This window comes from Culex pipiens, chromosome 3 (assembly GCF_016801865.2).
Source record: "Culex pipiens pallens isolate TS chromosome 3, TS_CPP_V2, whole genome shotgun sequence".
Classification (NCBI taxonomy): domain Eukaryota; kingdom Metazoa; phylum Arthropoda; class Insecta; order Diptera; family Culicidae; genus Culex; species Culex pipiens.
This window is the reverse complement of record NC_068939.1, coordinates 78360796-78380712: the sequence shown is the minus strand read 5'-3', so window position 1 is coordinate 78380712 and position 19917 is coordinate 78360796. Positions and strand designations below refer to the sequence as shown.

Here is a 19917-nt window from a genome sequence, read left to right as displayed (position 1 = left end):
CACCTATCTTCATCATATGGAGAGTTTGATGCTCGATTAAAGCTCCAAAAATACTATTTAGGCTATAAACATACCAGCAACAGCACCGCCTCAAGTAAGCACGCAAATTTATGCCACTTACTGGCCAAAAAGATCAAATTTAATGCACTTTTGATCATCATTTCTATTTTGCGAGACCATTTCTCATCATTTTGGTGACACACACATCCACACGCAAGATGAGAGGTTAGCTGCTTAACGAAAGTCGCCATCAATACCTTTTCACTTGCGCTAACGATTTCAAAGCGCTTAAGATATAAAATTGCTTCCAACTACTGGCAACATGTTCTTTTGCACATTAGTTAGTTACTCACTTGAAAAAAAAATACCGAAACATGAAAATAATTAGCAAGCGTCATCAAAGAAACAAACGCGCCAAGTCTTTTGACGTTTGAATTTTGACGACCCATTCCAATCGAAGGCCGTAGAAAACCGAGCGAGAAGCGAAGGCAAATAAAGAACACATGGTGGCCACCAAGCAGCGCCTGTTGGAGTGAGCCAGTGATGCAAGGAAATTTTCTCTATAAATGCTACTGTTCGCTTAAATTTCATCAATTTTGGCAGCACTAAGCAGACCCAAAAGAGCGCTGGAAGAAAAAAGAACTAAGCTGAAAATAGGAAAATGGGCGTGGCCCAATGCACTCAACTGATTAGAATACATTTGGGAAATATATTTTTTAAAGGCTTGTAAAAGGAATAGCATAACTTTTAATAAAAGTGAAAATAAACAGAAATGTTCACAAAAAGTTGCTCTACTCGTTGGTGTTCTTGGTTTAAGTTTATTCAAGGAACACTCCAGATTATCTAGCATCATTCAAACACAACCGCCTATTAGGCTTAAAATGGGTATATTTCCCTACAATGAATTCAAACGTCGTTTTCGGCATGGTGATGTTATTTGACGTCCTTTATAAGACCCTTGCCTTACAGTTGGTCTAAATCCATTCTAAAGCCCAAAACCAAGGGTGGCCCATTCTGCCCTACCTGCCCCTAGTAACTACATACAATTATTTCTTCCCATTCCAGTCCGTCTGCGGCAAACATGCGGCCGTTCGGTGCAACCCGGCCACACAGGAACTGCACATCATGGACCTGTGCTCGCACAGCGGCACCACCCTTGCCAGGAGTCCATCCGCGAGCAGCTTCCAGGAGCTGGCCCCACTCGAGTGGCACGCGGTTCCCAACGGTGCCCGGATCACCATCGGCAGTGTGGTCCAGTGTCGCGCGGAAATCGGCACCCTGCTGGGCGGTGGCGGCAGTGGCGGAGCTCGCCGATCCTCCCGACTTGGTTCGGCGTCGTTCTTCGAAGATTCGGCCGATTTCATCGACTGCAGCTTGGAGGTGCGATATTTTCAAGGGGAAGTTTTGGTTCTAGATGAATAATTTTGGAACGCCTTTCTTTCAGGAACCTTCTTCGCTCAAGTCCCGTTCGAACCTTCAGCAGACGGGCACGTTGAACGCTCTAACGGTCAGTAACGACGCCAAGGCGGTTGAGACGTCACTTCAGCGGGACAGTTTCGTGGTCCCGGCGACGCAACCTCAGAAAGGTGCCTCCACGTCAATTCAGGTAAATGAGAGCCAAAACGCCAACGTAATCGGCGCTGGCCCCGAAGACGACCTCGATGATGATGACCTGTTTTACATTCCGGAAACGCAGGAATGCAACGAAGATGCGTCCGCCAACGCCTCCCAGGTGATCGATCCGATCGGCAACACGATCGGCACCGGCGACAAAGAAGACGACTTTCTATGCTTCGAGAGCCAGGACGAACGCAACACCGGCGACGGCTTGTTCAACAATCCGTACGTGGAGCTTGCGTCGCAGAATCTGCTGCAAAATCTAGACGAGTCGTACAAACAGTCCGAACGCAAATCGATCGCCCCTGATCGTTCCGTAGACTCAATCTCTTTCCACGGCAAACTCCCAGAACAAAGCAAAGCCGACGAAACCGACGAAGATTTGAGCAAACTCGAGTGGAACGAAACGAAGAACACGACCAAGGGCACCGATCCACGGGAAGGTTCCGTCACGCCCGAGCTGGAGTTCAACAAGCCGTCCGAAGAACCCCGCGTCGAGTCGGTCACCCCGGATCTGGACTTTGACCGAATAACTCCTCAACAAGAACCATTAAAACTAGCCTCCACCAGCAAGTTGTCACTTTCGAAGAAGGTGGAGGAACCGCAGGACCGCACCGAGTCCGTTACGCCGGACCTGGACTTTGGGAAGCGCAAGGAGGTGGAGGAGGAGGAGGAGGACGAAGAAGCGGGCATTTTGCCCAACCAGGAAGCGTTTAACCGGAGCGAGTGTCAGCTGGATCCGTACGAGCTGGCCACGCAGGCCATGGTGCCGGATGGGGAAGGGGAAAAGGAGGAGGACGATCCGTACCTTTTGGCCACGCAAGCGATGCCCGTTGAACGGGAAACGCATTCGACGAGTGTGTACGATTTGGCGACGCAGGCGGAACCAAGCACCAGTAAAGGTAAGTTTTCTTTTTTGTTTATCGATTTTTGCTTGTGTGTTTAATTGGATGAAATGTGTTATGTACAAAATTAACACTCATTTAACCCCTACTATTTCTTAAAAATCTTATTGCTTTAGGTAGAATTTACCAAGTGGATGCTTCCGGTTGTAAAAGATCCAGATTTGTCTGTATTTTGAACTGTCAGATGGGGGATGAAGATGGTCTGTTTTTACCGGAGATATTCCGGATTCCGTTAGGGTACCTCGGCCTTCCTATATGAGTATTTGGTCAATATAACAAAAACTTTTCGACAGAAAAATGTCGTAATAATACAAAACTTCAAGGAATCATCCTATTACATCTTCCGGCCAAAACAATAAAAATAATTCAAAAATGAAAATTCGAAAATATGGAAAAACAAACATCTGAAATTTCAAATAACTATGATAAAATATTAGGAATTTTAAAAATTCATGTTTAATTCAAATAAAAAATTAAAAAATCTGAAAATTTACAAATTTTGAAATTTTCTAATTTACAAATTCACAAATTTACAAATTTACAAATGTACAAATTCACAATTTTTTAAAATAACAAACTTACAAATTCACAAATTTAAAAATTTACAAATTCGAAAAACATAAAAATTAAGAATTTAAGAATTTCAGAATTTAACAATTTAAGAATTTATGAATTTTGGAGTTCATGAATTTAAAAATTTAAGAATTAAAAAAATAGAAATTTAAAATTTTAGGAGTTTAAGAAAAACTTTCAATACATTTGTACCAGATTTATTTTCCAATATTCTTATTTCATAATTTCATAATTACATAATTTCATAGTGTCATAATTTCATAATTGTATAATTTCATTTATTCATTATTTAATTTATTCATATTTTCATAATTCCCTAATTTATATTTTCGCATTTTTATATTTTTTTAAATTTAGTATTTTTAGTTTAAAGAATTTCTTATTGCAGGCCAAGGATTGATACCTAAGAGCATGCAATGGCACTGACCTTGTTGCGTGCTCTTCGGTTGACGTCCACGTAAGGAACATCCTGGAAGGAGCGTAACTAACTACATCCGTAGTTCTGTTAGATCATCCGAATTATCTTGATCAGAACAGTATAGCTCTGGTTCCTTGCGAGTGTCCTATTTTCTTACCTCCACGTTGGCTTGGTTTTCATGATGACCTAGCTGGTGGCCTGTGGAAACGGATCGTAAACCTTTGACCACCGCGGGTCAGAGTCGAGACTGCTAAAAGAAAGGGGCGCAACAATGTGGGAAAGGGAAGTAATTTGTGATTGTAGACGGTATTGTTTTGATTCGCAGTATGTTGAGTCAACTGCTGTGGATGTACCCGAAACATCGCCCAACGGGGTTTCTCTTCTCATCTTTCTCAGCTACCATCTATCTCCTATTTTTATTTTGCTCTACTGATTCGTACTTCACCACTAATTCTTCTGTTTACCATTTGGTTTTGATTTTATTAACTCTTGATTCTCGTATCTCTCAATGCTTGTCACTCTTTTTTTCTTCCAAATAATGCTGCTTTAACAAACTGTGTGTTTTCTTTAAATAAACCTTCCCCTAATGTACTAGTGATACCAAGTCTAATTATCATTTGCCTATTCTTTGTTGATTTACTTCTTTATTTATTCATTTAAATAATTTTTTATCTTGCCCATCATAACAATAATCTAAGCTTGTTTGTTATCTCTATTTATTAACTATTGCCTATTTCTACATCTACTACATCAAGCTTATTCTTTTTTTATTTTTTAACACACAATTATGATTCTCTTACTATTGCTTCTTTATAAAGTATATTCTCCTTTACTGTCTATTGTTTTCTAACAAGTGAGGTTCGAGCCCTTACTCAATTTATGGAATGATTAAAGGATTAACACAAATATTACTATTGTACTTTTGCTAAATTTTTATAAAATGCTTAGGTCCAGAAAATTGTAACAAAACACCGCGACATAAGAAATATCAACAGATAAACACGACTTAACATTAGGGAATATTTCAGGAGAAAACAATACACAGTAAATAACAATTAGTTTTTGAATTCAAACTAAAATAAAACAGTTTTTGCTTTAATGAAAATGTATAGACACACTATAAATGGTTAGGCGCTTATACTTACATCAAACCCTACGTAATGTACCACCCCCGGCCGAGTTAAAATGCGTAACCGGAAAAGAAGGTGTGCATGCCTGGCACGAACACTCAAAGCGTGTTCTAGCGTGCTGCTCGTACTGACTCAGAGCAAGGGTGAGATGTAGGGAACTGGTGCATAAGATCGGTCAAGGCCCGCTCTTACACTGAAAATTGCGAATTGCGAATTTAGTTTAAAGAATTTCTTATTTTCTGATTTTTTTTATTTCAGGGGTTACATACATGTATATCTGCAAAAAAGTCAGAGGTTTATATGTGCACACACTTCAACTTTTTTTAAATTCTTTTTTCATGGCATTAAAATATTCATTTTCACCTGCTAAAAAACAAATTTGAAGATATTTGGTTGAATCATTGCGGAGATATAGCAATTTCAAGTATCAGTTTCAAAAATCGGGTGCCACGATATCTCAACACTGTCTTGGCCAAATCGGCTCAAAATTTTGCTGAAGACTCGTTGAACCAATTCCGTGTGCATGACGAAGCCCGATTTTCAAAAGTTTATTTAAAAAAAAGATAAAAATATTTTTGTGATTTTCATATAAAAAACCGTTAGTTTTTTTATTTTTTTAAAAAGCAAATTTCAAAAATTGGGCTTTGTCATGCACACGGGATACATCTTGAGAGTCTTCACCTCTAATTTCAGCCAATTTGGTCCTTCCCATCTCGAGATATCGTGGTACCCGTAAATCAACTCGGGGTTTAGAGAAAAACGCCAACAAAGTTTGACAGCCCGCTTTGCGCATGGCAAAATTTTGAGCTCAAATCGTCTCTTACTCAGTTTAATCATGAAATATCTTCATGAAACTTTCAGGAGTGATTAATAATTTAATTTTCTTTTAAGGGGATTTATCAAATATTCTGTAATATAAAATTCTGTGATTTTCTACATGTATGTACCCCCTTAAGAAATTTTAAATTTTTAATTCCTAATTTCGTTGATGATTATTAATCGTTGTTTTTTTTTTAATGAACGTTTTTAATCTATTTATTTTTACTTTGTGAATATTTTTAATCTTTTTATTTTTTCCCCCAAAGAAACTCATGCGCGCACATCGTCAATCGCGCTCATTCCGAACTGTCAACTTTTCTTGAGGGGTTACGAAAAGAATGTGCAACATTTCTTAACTCTTCAATACTCATGTGATACTTTGCCAGAGACGCATCGGATTAAGCGATTTTCGGACTAATATTCCCATACACTTTCCCGTAATCTATCCACTGGTCGTGGCCGGCGCCGTGATTGATCAGCAGTCACGATAGGTGCCTTTGAGAGTTGCGAAGTTGTGGTCCATGGAGCAGATCTCCAGTCTTGGTCAAAAACGGAGTAGCAACTACGCTATGCTATGAATGAAATAATATGTCAATAGTTTTTGTAGTTCTTGAGATACGAAAATATGGGCATCGTAGATCAAGGTGCACCGCACTCTGGTTGATGTATACAGTTAAACTCCGAGTAATCCCGAATTAGTGACCGGTTTGGTTTCTTTTGACCTTAGAAATGTATGGACACAATTTCATCCAAATAAAAAAAATCAAAATTGAAAATTACTTCAAGTTAAAACTCTTTTTCTGGTTTATTGAAGTGTGCCAAAACTGAAAAAATAAATAATTTGAAACATTTTTTCCATTTATTTTCCAGCTAACCTCTCAAGTGCCTTCAAAGTCCCGGCCGCCCCGGCCCCGCAAGTCAACGACGAAGACGACGACGACGACGACGTGTACGATCTGGCCACGCAGCAGCTACCACCGCAAAAACTCACCACTGCCCGTTCCCTCCGCAAGGTGAACGTCAAACTCACCAACTGGGCCACGTCCCGCTCGCAAAACACTTCCCTCCGTGCCAACAAAGAGTTCGAGCTGGACGCGTTTGACGTCGCAACGCAGGCACTTCCCGTTGACGACGCGTACGACCTGGCCACGCAGGCACTTCCCGCAGGCGGTCGGGAGGGGGACGACGATGATGCGGACGTAGAGAACGACACGATTCCGTTGGCGTTGCCGGAGGATGCTTACGAGATGCAGACGCAAGCGCTGGTCGCGAAAGACTCGCGGGGTTCGCTCGTGGACGAGGACGATCCGGAGGTGACGCGGAACTTTAGGCCGGCGGTGAACAGCACGTGCCGGCCGTCGATGATTGGACGCCAGATGGAGGAGGAGGACAAAGAGGAAGAGTTGAACATTTCGCCATCTTCCAACAAGGAAAATCGAACCGAAGTGAATGAAGTGGGAGGGAGGGGGAAGGTTGGGTTGCGGACGGCCAAGCGGTTGGCGTCCACGCAGGATGATCTGCTCGGGTTTACCGAACCGACGGAAACTGAGGATCTGGACGATGAGTACTGTCTGGCGGCTACGATGCCGATGGCCGACGAGGAGAAGGAACGGTCGAGGAAGTCGGTGTTTAAAGTACCTGAGAATCGGAGCGCCGCTTCGAGCACGAAGAGTTCCCGGACCGGTGCCAGCAGCAGCAGTAGCAGCACCAACAGCGCCATGGAGACACCTTCGCGCTCCAAGCCGGACACGGACACGTGCTCGTTCGAGTTCAACACGCCCGAACATCCCTTCCTGAACATGGCCAAAAAGGAGACCATCCTTGCCGTGTCGGACATGATCAAGTCCCAGCAGCCCAAGGCGCTCGATCGGTTGGCCCGCAAAAACAAGTACATCTTCGGCGACAGCTCGGACGAGGACCAGGATCCGAACGAACCCGTCTTCAAGAAGCAGGACAGCAAACTCTCGGTCATGAAGTACGATCGGGACGAACCGAAAGTCGAGCAACCCATCCCAACAGCCGCCGCCGAGCGGCGTTCCGCCCGGGACAAAAAGAAGAACAAGCGATTTTCAGAGGACGGCGAAGATGATACCAGCAGCAGCAAGGCGTCCACAAGCTCTTCAAAGTCCAAAGCGTCAACGTCGTCCCGCAGCGCTCCCAAAAAGCAGGTCGACGAGTCCGTCGATTACGCACCCTCAGTCACGGTCAGCGAGTCGACGACGCGATCGCGAAAGCGCAAAGCCGCTGAAGAAGCACCCTCCGCTCCCGCCGCCGAGCCAAAGCCATCAAAATCCAGCAAGACGACCGCCGCCGTTGCCGAAGTCGCCCCCGAACCCGCCAAAACGCGTGGGCGGCCCAAGCGCACCGTGGCGGATCTACCGCCACCACAACCGAAGGTGGAACCCAAGCAGGATCGCACCAGCAAGCGTACAAAGCAGAAGCAACCTCTGGAGGAGGATGACGGAGAATCGGCGAGTGAGGCCAACACCAGCACCGCGTCGAACGAGTCGTCGTCGTCTGGGACGCGCAAGTCAAGTCGTGTCGCCAAGCCGCGGCTCATGTTTACCAAGATGAGTCCGGAGCCGTACAAGCGGATGATTACGCGAGCTGGTAAGTTGAAACGGAGCTGAACTGTTGATTTTGCATGACAAACTTTTAAATTTTTTGCTGTTTTTTGGACAATTTAGCGGCACGGAAGGGTCAACAGAGATAAAAGTCTTTTGTTTCGCTTGATAAAGCGAAATTCAACGGATATGGATATCGGATCTCACATAGTTAGAGTTGTTTAGTTTTAGTTTGTAGTTTTAAGCTGTTTCTTTTTTGTTGATCTGTTTCAGAATAAATTCTTTCTTAACCCGTTGTAACTAAAACCCTTCAATCCGCAAGCCGGAAGCAGTTCATCAACCATCGGCACATTTTCTCAGCATAAAAAAATCAGTCGACGCAACACGGCTAATCTTTTACGATTGCAGCGATTCCACGTCAAACTAGCGTCAAAAGTGTTACATAACAGCTGCCCAACTTTTCAAAAAGTGGATTTGCGAAAATCGTCAAAAACGTCATTTTTTGTGCCACCCTTGGCTCAGCTAGAACTACCCTAATTGACAAATTATTTTGACCTAGCACTTTTGATTTGGATCCTGCTAGTTTGGCGTGGAAACGCTGTATGTACAACGTAGAAGGTATTGTTTCGATTTGAAACAAGTTGAGTCAGCTGTTGTGCCGGAAAGCTCTACTCTCTATGTTTCCACCAATCAACTTTTCATTGTATGTTTTGTTTATTTTAGTGAAAATTTGTCTATCGATTCCTTATGATCAAAGCAATTTGAAGCTTATCTATACAAAAGTGCAATGAACTTTTTTCAAAATCCATATCTTGAGAAGAGATTTTCTGATCGATTTGGTGTCTTCGGCAAGGTTGTTGGTAAAGATTAGGTTATTGCTAGTATTGACTGATTGTTTTTGTGTGATTTTACAGAAATAAATAGCAAAAATGACTTTAGGGTGTTTTTCAACCATTAAATTAGCTCAAAAAATTTAAAAACTGGCTGGAAAATTATGAGAAACAGAATAGGCAAAAGGTTATGATTGGAAGTTGTAAAATAGGCCTAAAACTACAAATATAAAATAAAAAATAAAGAAAATGAAAAAAACTACTTAAAATTAATGATATAAAATAAAACAATAAAACTCGGGTGAGTTTTCAAAAAGCCGTAAGAGCCATTGGTAAACAAAGCCTTTTTTGCATCGGTATTCGACCTACTTACAGAAAACCAATTTCAAAAATGCTTGAGATTGTTCATTTACACTTGAAGGACGTGCCCTAAACTAAAAACAAATGAACTATTGTTTCAATTTGAAGAAAAACGAAAATTGGTGTCGGAGGTCACGGTGGCTCTTACGGCTTTTTGAAAACTCACCCGAGAAAAGTTAAGTTTATCGTCGAAACAACTGGTCAAAATGAACTCCTAAACATGGGAAAAATAAATAAAAAATCGAAAAAGAATTGGGCAGTTGAGTGGTTCTTGAATGATTTGATGTAAAATTGAATTTGTTTACGAAATGACAAGTTGTCTTTCACGAATCATATCACTTTGGTTGTATCCACGTGAACATTTGTCGATGAGGAGTTTCACAAGCTTTTGATCAGCATCAAATTCATCTCAACTAACTGGAATTCAAAATTTTAAGGTCTTGTTTCATGCATCTAATTTTTTTCAAGTTGGCAAATTTGTTTTTAAGGAATTTGAAGATGAAAGATTGAAAAGGTTGAGTTTTTTTATGATTGTTGTTTAAAATTGTTCGGGGAACACGATAGCGATTAAATAAAAGAATAATAAAAAAATATCCAAAACCAAGTTTTAAAACAGAAACTGTAATCAATCTATACCTATATATAAAAAATTTCGACGGTTTTGTTCGAACGCGAATCAGTTCAATACGGAGCGTCGGATCGAGGTGCTTTTTGTTGCGTTGGGTTCGTATAAGTCCAAGGAAGGTTCTTACGCTAACTAATGGACACTTTGGCCACTCTGGAACCGATTCCGGAAAATCTGCAAATTGTATGGGAAAAGTTACGTAAAATCATATTTAGATCACAGGAGGCTGAATAGGCAAAAACGCTAAAAACGTCAACAAACGAAATAAAAGGCAGAACGAAGTTTGTCGGGTAAGGCTTGTTTCCTATAAAATGCAACCAGAAGAAAGACGTTTTTGTTCACCTAGTATATGAATGGTTTTTTGTTCGTAAATTAAAAACATGAATTTTAAAATTCAACGCTCAAAAAAAAATTCCACAGATTTAAACATTCAAAAAAATTAAATTTACAAATGCTACATTCAAAAAACTCAAAAGTCAAATTCAAAATTAAAAAAAGGAAAGGAAACGGAAAAAAATAAAAAAATATGAAAAACTCAAAAATTCCCAAATTCTAAAATTTTTATTTTCTTAAATTCTTAAAATTTTTAATACAATTATCAAAAATCTAAAACTCAAAAAAAAATCTAATGTTCTAACAATTCAAATTCTGAAATTCTTAAACTCAATTTCTAACATATTTTTTTTTAAAATTCAGACATTTAAAATATTAAAGCTTAAAAAAAATAAAAAGAAACAAAAAAATATATAAAAAAAATTCAAAAATTAAAAAGTAATAATTCTAAAAAATATATAAAACACGTGGACACTTTTAAGAAGAAGGGGGGGTGGGGGAGAGTTCGAGATTTCCAAAAAAGTGTCCACGTGGTTTATGGATGGTCCCCTGCAAACATTCCAAAATTCTTAAAATTAGAGATTTAATTTTTTTTTTTTTAGAAATTTTGTGAGTTTAAAAATTACGATCAAGTGCAATAATCATCACAAAGAACTGCCTCGGTACTGTACATCGAAAAATTACAAAAAAAAAACAAAAAAATTGTATTGACCCAAACATGCTAAAATTGATGCATAAACATGCATTTTAAATTGGTTCCAGCTGATTGCACTAAATTTTCCATTGAAATTTTGATATTTTTTGAAAAATATTTTTTGTGCCCTGATTTTTCGGTCCGCATTTGAAGGAAAAAAACTTTTAAAAATATTTGTACCAGCCTAAGTGGACATAATAAAAATAAGTAATGAAAAAAACGCTCCCTATTGTAAAAACTTTATATCTATGGTAATGCACCGAGTTATAACCATTTTTGGCATTCACCTTTTTTTATAATTTTAAAATTTGTTACCGTAAACTGGGGTGAGATTGATAGCCCGGGGCGACTTTGATAGTAATTTGTTTTGGCCACTAACTTTGATAGAACCAATATAATAGTCACATTTTTGCACATATGTTCGATAATAAGGTAGCCCTCAGTGCTAATATACTCAAAATTCTCAAAAATTTTGAGCTACGAATTTGACGGGCATTTGAAAAACCTATCAAAGTCACCCCGGGCTATCAATGTCACCCCAGTTTACGGTACTTAAAAAAAGTGTTTTCAAATACATGAGAAATGTATCTATTATGTATGCTTATTTTTAACATTGTCTATCCGACCTTTGATGGCTGAGATATGGCTTTGCAATTTCTGGAGTTTTTTTTTAGATAAGGTCCAATAAATAAAATTTTCAGTTTTTGCTTTTTGGGTGTTTTTGAATACCCCTGACTCAAGGCGGTTTTAAAAACGCCCAAAAAGCAAAAACTGGAAATTTTGTTTATAGGACCTTTTTTTTAAAAAAAACTCCAGATTTGTGCTATCCAATTACCCTTAATTTTTTGATATCTTGGAAAATATTGATCCGATTTTACAATATTTCATTTCAACGATGAGCTAATTTCACAAAGGCTTTTTTTACATTAAAAATCGGATGAATAGTTTTCCAAGATATCGTATTTTTAGGGGTTTCAGGTCCATGGACAATGTAATTTTTGTCACATCGGTATTTTTGTCTTTGTCTTCTAGAACTAGCCCACGGCATTTTAGAACTGGTTATTAGGTATAAGTACACTCAAACCCCGATGGTTTGACACCAACTGTTGTCAAACGAACGGGGTAACTTTTTAGTTTGACACCCCTTTTACACGGAGTTCACGCACACTATCAAACGTTTGGTTTGATAGCGTGCGTGAGCGCCGTGTAAAAAGTGACAGTTCGTCACTTTTTAGTTTGACTTTGACCAACCAACGCACAGTGGGAAAAAAGGGCGCAAAAAATTACCGCAACATGATTTCGCGCAAACCATCGATTGCTATACACCAAAAGCTTTGTTTTTGCACAAGGAACAATAATCCGGATTATTGTTCCTGGTGCAAAAACAAAGCTTTTGGTGTATAGCAATCGATGGTTTGTGCGAAATCATGTTGCGGTAATTTATTGGGCCCTTTTTTCCCACTGTGCAACGGGTTACAAACTAAAAAAGTGTCAAACGAAAAAGTGACCAACCACCGGGGGTTGAGTGTATAAATAAAAAGTCGATTTCTCGATTGTCTAACTCCGATTTCTCGATAAATTCATTATTTTGACGGATTTGTCAGTCCTTCCAAATCAACGCTTGATTTAGTATCGACACAGAAAGAGTCGACTGTAAATTCTGGTTATGCCTCTGACATAAACATCGCACCTTTATTTGATTCAAAACAATACTCCAGAAACCCAAAAATAATCTTTCACATTTAAAATATCACTTTGTATGTCACTCGTGCTCTGTTCTTTGAAAAACCTGGTAAGTAGAGACCTTATTATTACCAATGCATGCCACCTTTCAAAACTTCGATATCCATATCCGTTGGTCTGCACTGCACCAGTCCGCACACAAATGTTTCAACACAAACACCAAACTCCTTCCAGGTGGCACCATCGTGGACCTGCCCGAGCTCGCCTCCATCCTCGTGTCGGACCGCGTCTACCGCACGTACAAATTCCTGTGCGCCATGGCGCGCGGCATCCCCATCGTCGGCCAGCCCTACCTGGAGGAGGTGCAGCGGCGCCGCGAGCTGGTTGACCCGTGGGACTTTATCCTGGCGGACGGCGAAATGGAGCGGCGGTTCAAGTTCAGCCTGAAGAAGTCACTGCAGCTGGCGAGCGAGGCGAAAATCTTCCAGGACTATTCGATGTTTGTGACGCCCAGCACGAAGCCGCCGCCGGACGAGCTGCAGCGTAAGAATTGCGGACTTTGCCGGGGGGAAATTTTTGATTGATTTTGTGTTTTATTTTTGTAGTGATTATGGCGAGCGCCGGAGGGCGGGTCATCAAGTTTCCCGGCCAGCAGCCCAAGCATGCGGACAAGCTGTTTGTGGTTTCGCACGTGGACGATAAGCAGCTGTGGCCCAAGATGCGGGAGATGTACCCGTCGATCACGATCATCAGCACCGAAGGGTTCATGCAGTCGGTGATGCAGCACTACAAACACTTTCGCAACTATCGATTGACTTGAGGGTGATGCTATTGCTTGCCAAGTTGTTTTGTTTTACGCCCCAGTTACAAATTCAAGATTGCCATGTGCCAAGTTTGACCAGATTTCAGGACAAATCAGACAGTAAGGACCATGTACTATTTTTAAGATGTTGCTAATAAAGCAGTTACGAACAAGTTGAAGCTAAGAAGGAAGATTTTCACAATTTCTAAACAGAGAAAAACCTTATTTTTACTGAGAAACAGTTGCGTTCCCCACTTTTTTAATTTTATTTGACTGCTCATTTAGGATACGACTACTTATTAACAATCATACTCAGTTAATTAGTTTGTTGTTTTTGTTCAATCAATTGAAATTATTCGATTGCTCGAAAACAGGAAATTGCTAAAACGAGAGAGAATGCGCGCGCCCTCACGTGGGAGAAACGTTTTCTTGGTAGCGACATAATTCAATTCGCTCGCGTGCCCTTCAAAGAGTTTACCTTCCGGAATCTGCTTCTCCCCCAACGCAAGACCAACACACTTCATAAAATGGGCATCGTCTGATTCTAACTGGCTAACGAAACAAAAAAAAATCTTGCAATTGCTCTCTCTCTCCGTCTCTGCCGATTATCGTGCCGCCATCGGGGGCAACGCGGGCATTCCACCCGGACCACCACCAGCACCGGCGCCACCAACGGCCGAACCCGGCCCCAGCAGCACCTGCTTCTGCTGTGACCGCTGCATCTCCTCCATCTGGGCGCGCTCCACCTCGAACACGACCGGCGCGAACAGAATCATCGAGCTGGTGAAGAATATCCAGGACGCGCTGCAGCTAAACTGGTACAGCGTTTTGACGCTCGCCGCCGACAGGCTCACGACGGCGCCGGTCAGGTTGCGCACGCCCGCCGGGAACATCTCGGTGAGGCCCCACAGCCGCTCGGACAGGGACTCGTCGGGTTCCTGGAAGGAGAACGGAGGGGGGAATTAGTGGCTTTCGTAATAGTTTAAGCTTTGCTAGAAGGGACTGCTTATATGTTTAGAATTAAGGGGTTACATACATGTAGAAAATCATAAAATTTCAAATTTATAGAATCCACTAAAAACATGATTTTCAATCACTCCTGAAAGTTTCATGAAGATATTGCCACCTTAACCCTCTACAACCCAACCCCGCCTCTAGACGGGCTTCGATTTAAAAAATCGCCAAAAATCCATTTTTCAGCCAATTTTTGATCATCAAAAGCATTGGAAAGAAGAACTTTTAAAATTTTTGAAAATTTTAGGGTTGGAAGTTTGACTTGTTTTATGTGACTTTGCCAATGTTTTTAAAAATGTAATTTTTTTAGGGGTCAACTTTGGCTGTGTTTTTTACTAACATTTCCTATATTTTAAGTAAAAAGAAGTATGCAGTAATTTTTCTAGTGCCCCAGACTATGCCTCTACGCATTTATTTACAATTTAAATGATAAAGGTTCCATTTTACAGCAGAAAATGTGAAAAACATGCAAAAAATTGAAAAAGTTACTGTAAAAACATGAAAAAATTAGATAGGCAAAATGTAATGAAAGGAGGTGGTAGAATAGGCCAAATACTACCAAAAACAAACATAAACTAAACAAGATACATAAATGCAAATTAAAATACTAAAAATGAAACAAGAAAAACATAACACAAGAGAAGTAAAGTTTTTCGTAGAACAAAAGTTGCTCAAAATGACCTCCTGAACACGGGAAAAATAAAAATTTTCGAAAAAAAAATTTGGGCAGTAGAGGGTTAATAGTCAGGACCCGGCGCCTGCGGTTCCCGTTACAGTTTGTATGGAATTCCAATAACAATGTAACAGAAAAATCAGGCATCGGGTCCAAACTGTTAAACTGAGTTAGAGAAGATTTCAAGCTCAAAATTTTGGCGTGCGCAAAGCGGACTGTCAAACTTTCTGAGCGTTTTTATCGAAGCACCGAGTTGATTTACGGGTGCCACGATATCTCGAGATGGGATGGACCAAATTGGCTGAAATTTGGGGTGAAGACTCTCAAGACATATCCCGTGTGCATGACGAAGCCCGATTTTTAAATTTTGCTATTATAAAAAATACAAAAATCAAAAACATTTGATTTTTTATATGAAAAACACAAAAATATTTTTATCTTTTTTTTAAATAAGTTTTTTGAAAATCGGCCTTCGTCATGCACACAGGACCGGTTCAACGAGTCTTCACCAAATTTTGAGCCGATTTGACCAAGGCAGTGTTCAGATATTGTGGCACCCGTTTTTTGAACCTGTTAACTTCAAATAGCTATATCTCGGCAATGGTACAACCAAATGTCTTCAAATTTGTTTTGATAATAGATGAAAATGTATATTTTAATGTCATGAAAACAGATGTTAAATAAATTTAAGTGTGTGCTCACACCAACCTCTGACTTTTTTGTCGAATTACATGTATGTAACCCCTTAAAGAAACAACACTATTTTATAGCTTCTTCTTCTTCTTCACGTAATCAGTGGTCCCTACAAGTCTTCATACAATTATGAGAGCTGGTCTTACAAAACGGGCATTTGAAAGTTCAAAAATATGTACCTTTGAAACGGATTTTATGATCAAATTCGTATCTTTAGCAATGTTCTAGGTTATGATAAGGACTTTGCCGATAATAATAAATACCTACACGGAAAAAATCCCCACCTTTCAAAATATATTATATGTTATTAGAAAAAGTCGAAATCTCAGGATAGGGGCAGCTCTAAAGAGGTGAGCAACATGAGCAACGTCAAGATTGTCTTCGGCGACTTAAACGCTCAAGTTGGCCAGCTCAACACAGCCTCCTCTACAAGTACACCTGGAGATCACTCTCGGACATAATCGACGTCAGGACCTAACGTGGCGCGGACATCGACTCGGACCACTACCTGGTGGTGGCAAAGCTGCGTCAACAAGATCCGGTACCGTCGCCCGCAGCGGTATAATCAGGAGCGACTCAAGGAACATGAGGTCGCTACCCAACACGCGCGAGAACTCGAATCTGCTTTGCCAGACGAGGGTGAGTTCGCCGAAGCCCCTCTGAAGGCCTACTAGAACCATATGGAAGCAGCCATCAACGCAGCGGCATCGAGCGCCATCGTGGACCGATTTCGACGGAACGGCTGGTTCGACGAGGAATGTATGGCAATTTGGGACGAGAAGAAAGCAGCGCGGGACAAGTGGCTGCTGCACAACACCCGTGGGAACAAGGAGTCGTACAAACAGTTGCGAAGACAGCAAACCCATCTCTTCCGGGATAAGAAGCGCCGCCTGTTGATATTTTTAGAGTTGGAGTGTCAGGACATGGAACAGCTGTGTCGCTCCAACGAAACGCGTAAGTTCTACAAGAAACTCGGTCAATCCCGGGAAGGGTTCATGCCGCGGGCCGAAATGTGCCGGAATAAGGACGGAGGCATCTTGACGGACGAGCGCGAGATAATCGAAAGGTGGAAGCAGCACTTTGACGAGCAACTGAACTGAATGGCCCAGAGGCTGAATACTAGGGAGGCGGTCAGTTAAGGATGCCATCAAGAAGCTGAAGAACAATAAAGCTGAATTGCAAATGTAACATCGTGGAGCAGAACTGTTAAATTCTAATAAAACACAATTGAATTGAATTGAATAGTTGTTCGGTAACTGGGCTGCTTTTTAACTGGGCGCTCGATAACTGGGCCGTAGCCCAGTTAAAAAGCAGACAAACCTCAAAAAACCAAAACAAACCAAAATCACCGAGGGGTTAATAGATGCAAAAATCATATTCAATAAAAAAAAAATTTAAACTTTTATGTAATTTCAAGTCACAATTTAAGAAATATTAAAAGTAATCATTGTAAATAAATTTGAGTAACTTTTATTTTTATATTTCATCAAAAAAATATTATGCATCGGTAGTTCCCTCGTTATTTTTCGTTCAACCCAGTTAGCGAACAGCATTTGGTGACTGGGCTACGTTCTCAGCCCAGTTACCGAACAAGTACTGTATTTTGCGAGAAAGTCTTTCAAAAAAGTATGCTATAAATATAAATATTCATTGAAATAAAAATGAGTACAAACGATTATAAAAATTGTATTTTGTTTAAAGCATGTTAGGGCAGCGAATGACCAAGAAGGTTAAAGCTGCCAGAAATAAATGAATTAACAACAACAACAACATGTTCAATTAAATTTGGCACTCTTAAATATAGTATGCAGATCGGAAGGAACGCGGTCAAGAAAAGTTGCTTTTCCCCAAAGTTTGTATGGAGAATTAATGCTGTTTGCTACTCCCACATATTGCATGCAATTTTAAGTGCTTTTTAATTTTGATATTTAATTCATGTTTGCCTTTGTAACCGACATTTTAAGATTTGAAAGATTTTGAAACCATCAAACTTTGTGGGCCGATTTGTCCCACTTTATATTGACCTATACTGCCGTTCTACGTATAATTGTCCCATGTCATTTTTGGACGATTCTGACTTTTTAACATTTTTCCGTTAAGTTTGACGTATACTTTCAGAAAAACACATAAAATCTAGTACTTTGTTCGGAAACTCATTGAAAACAACACCATGTCTGTTTGTCCCATCGTTGTACTTCTACGCATAATTGTCCCACCAAGTATTTTCTTCCCCGGAATCAATAGTTTTACGAAGCATTATGTCGTGTTTACCTTTTGTATAGCAAGAGGATCATAAGTAAGAGTGATAAACTACTAACTGGGGCAATTAGGGACATATAGGGCGAATAGGGACCCAAGGGACAATTATGCGTAGAAACACAGAAATCGGTCGAAAAAATTCAATCGCGTTTTTCTCAGTTGCTCTTTTTTGAACATGGGACAATTATGCGTAGAACGGCAGTATAGGAGTGTTAATTGCTGGCCAAGATGCTAGTTAGATATGTCCAAACAATTCAATTCAATTCAATTTTGTTTTTATTAGAATTTAACAGTTCTGCTCCAGGATGTTACATTTGCAATTCAGAGATTTGGAGAACCTTTCAACTGAGATCAATTCATAAGCCTTTGCAGGGAGGATACATATTTCTACGTTTAGATTTTGCTAACTGGGTGTTCTTTTAGGGAAAATAAATTTTGAGAAAAAACCCTAGATCTATGTTTGGCTTAAAAACTAATATCACAGTTGTTGACGGAGGAGTGCTTCGATGAGCGGATTCGTTGACATCCCACACGAAGTCCTGAAGGTTCTCGTTGCCCTTTCGATGCTTGCGTCGATGGTGTCGACGCCGGCCAGCTTGTGTAGATCGTCGGTCGGGTACCACGGGTCCAGGTTGTGCACCATCTTGAGCAGCTTATTCTGCTTCACCTGGAGTCGCTTACGGTGCGATTTGGCGCAGTTGCCCCAGACCGAAGCAGCGTAGGTCAGCATTGGACGGATGATGCACTTGACCACGAGCGATATGTCCAAACAACCCCCGAAAATGTTGTGGAACGATCGCTTTGGTTTCTATACTCCCACTAACATTTACGAACGAGATTACTCTGTAATTACTCTTAGTTTATGAAAAATTTTGTTACAAAAGCCGATTTGGCCCTAACCAGGTCCCAGCACCGAAAAGGACCTAAAATAAACACAATTTTATGAAAAAACCGCTTTGTTTTTTGCAACTCAAGCTCAGCGCGCGGTAAACTACCTTCTTAAGTATCACTATCAACCTAAGTAAATACATGCCTAAGTTTTGACGACTAACTTTTGAGACGAGCTCAATTCCACCCTTTTTCAAGATTGCTCAAGAAACCGTTAAACAAGATTTCGAAATCTTTTTTTTTTTAGAGATTGATAACAAAATAATGAATAGAGGTGTGAATGCAACAGCACTCTACTTACGTCATCAAAGTCGTCCTCCTTACTCTTGATGGCCTGTGCTGAGGAGGGGGCGGCGGAGGAAGCAGTAGGTGCAGTCGGTTTAGGCGCTGGCGCAGGTGCGGGGGCTGCTGGTGCTGCAGCCGGCTGTGGTTGTGGTTGCGGTTCCGCAAGCTCAGCAGGCTTTGGAATTTCCTCTTCCCGGGGCAACTCTTCAATCTAAAACGAAAGCAAAAACATCCCTTTTTTAACACAGCCTGCCCTGGTTGCATAACATCAGAACGCCGGTTTTCGAGTTCGTTTTTCACTGTTCACACGCAGCAGCGAAAGAAACTGGAAATCGATCGATCAACACACACAGCGTAGCAGGCGATGACTTACCGAGGCGGATTTGCGCTCGGGCGTGTCATCCTTGCTGTTTCCGGCCGATTCCATTCCGCTGTCCTTATCCGTCGAGAACTCGTCCTCGTCCACTTTGTCCACCAGCACCACCTCGGGATCGGAATCCATTCACACGGTGCTGCGGTGCTCGGAACCACAAAGGTTACAACACACGACTTCAATCAAAACGCTTGCAAAACTATGGCCGGAACGCGACTCGCGGGTTAATTTGATGGACCACCGGGCCTGTTACATCGAGCGAAGGTTGCGAACTTGATTTGGTCTGAAATTGCCGAAAATTTAGCAAAAAATCCGACGCACTTTACGGAACTCTCGCGAACCGAAAAACACATGCGACTGCGAACGGACTGAAAAATCG

At 40.9% G+C, this 19917-nt stretch overlaps 2 protein-coding genes across 4 annotated transcripts in view; one reads left to right on the top strand and one right to left on the bottom strand.

Annotated features, from left to right (window-relative positions):
• Window positions 1-13809, top strand: part of LOC120424869 (mediator of DNA damage checkpoint protein 1-like) — a 26887-nt gene extending 13078 nt beyond the window's left edge. Inside the window, exons 3-8 of one of the 3 annotated variants that reach the window (XM_039589125.2) lie at window positions 1066-1380; window positions 1445-1606; window positions 1697-2519; window positions 6333-8072; window positions 12786-13094; window positions 13157-13809. In XM_039589125.2, the coding sequence (XP_039445059.1) occupies window positions 1066-1380; window positions 1445-1606; window positions 1697-2519; window positions 6333-8072; window positions 12786-13094; window positions 13157-13371 (3564 nt within the window). In that variant the 3' untranslated portion in view covers window positions 13372-13809. Of the gene's footprint in view, window positions 1-1065; window positions 1381-1444; window positions 2520-6332; window positions 8073-8149; window positions 8327-12785; window positions 13095-13156 lie in introns of those variants that run through there. The other 2 variants (XM_039589124.2, XM_039589126.2) reach the window with 2 other exon arrangements.
• On the bottom strand, window positions 13576-19917 carry LOC120424871 (mitochondrial import receptor subunit TOM22 homolog). The gene is made up of 3 exons (XM_039589129.2): window positions 19539-19917; window positions 19182-19376; window positions 13576-14291 (listed from the first exon to the last, which is right to left on the bottom strand). Exons 1-3 carry the CDS (start codon window positions 19665-19667, stop codon window positions 13959-13961), a joined length of 657 nt encoding a protein of 218 aa, XP_039445063.1. The 5' UTR covers window positions 19668-19917; the 3' UTR covers window positions 13576-13958.

Coding starts and splice junctions, on each gene's coding strand:
- LOC120424871 (XM_039589129.2), bottom strand. CDS start 19,667: ATGGATTCCGATCCCGAGGTGGTGCTGGTGGACAAAGTGGACGAGGAC. Junction 19,377..19,538: donor CCGAGCGCAAATCCGCCTCG/GTAAGTCATCGC, acceptor CTTTCGTTTTAG/ATTGAAGAGTTGCCCCGGGA. Junction 14,292..19,181: donor AGGAGGACGACTTTGATGAC/GTAAGTAGAGTG, acceptor TTCTCCTTCCAG/GAACCCGACGAGTCCCTGTC.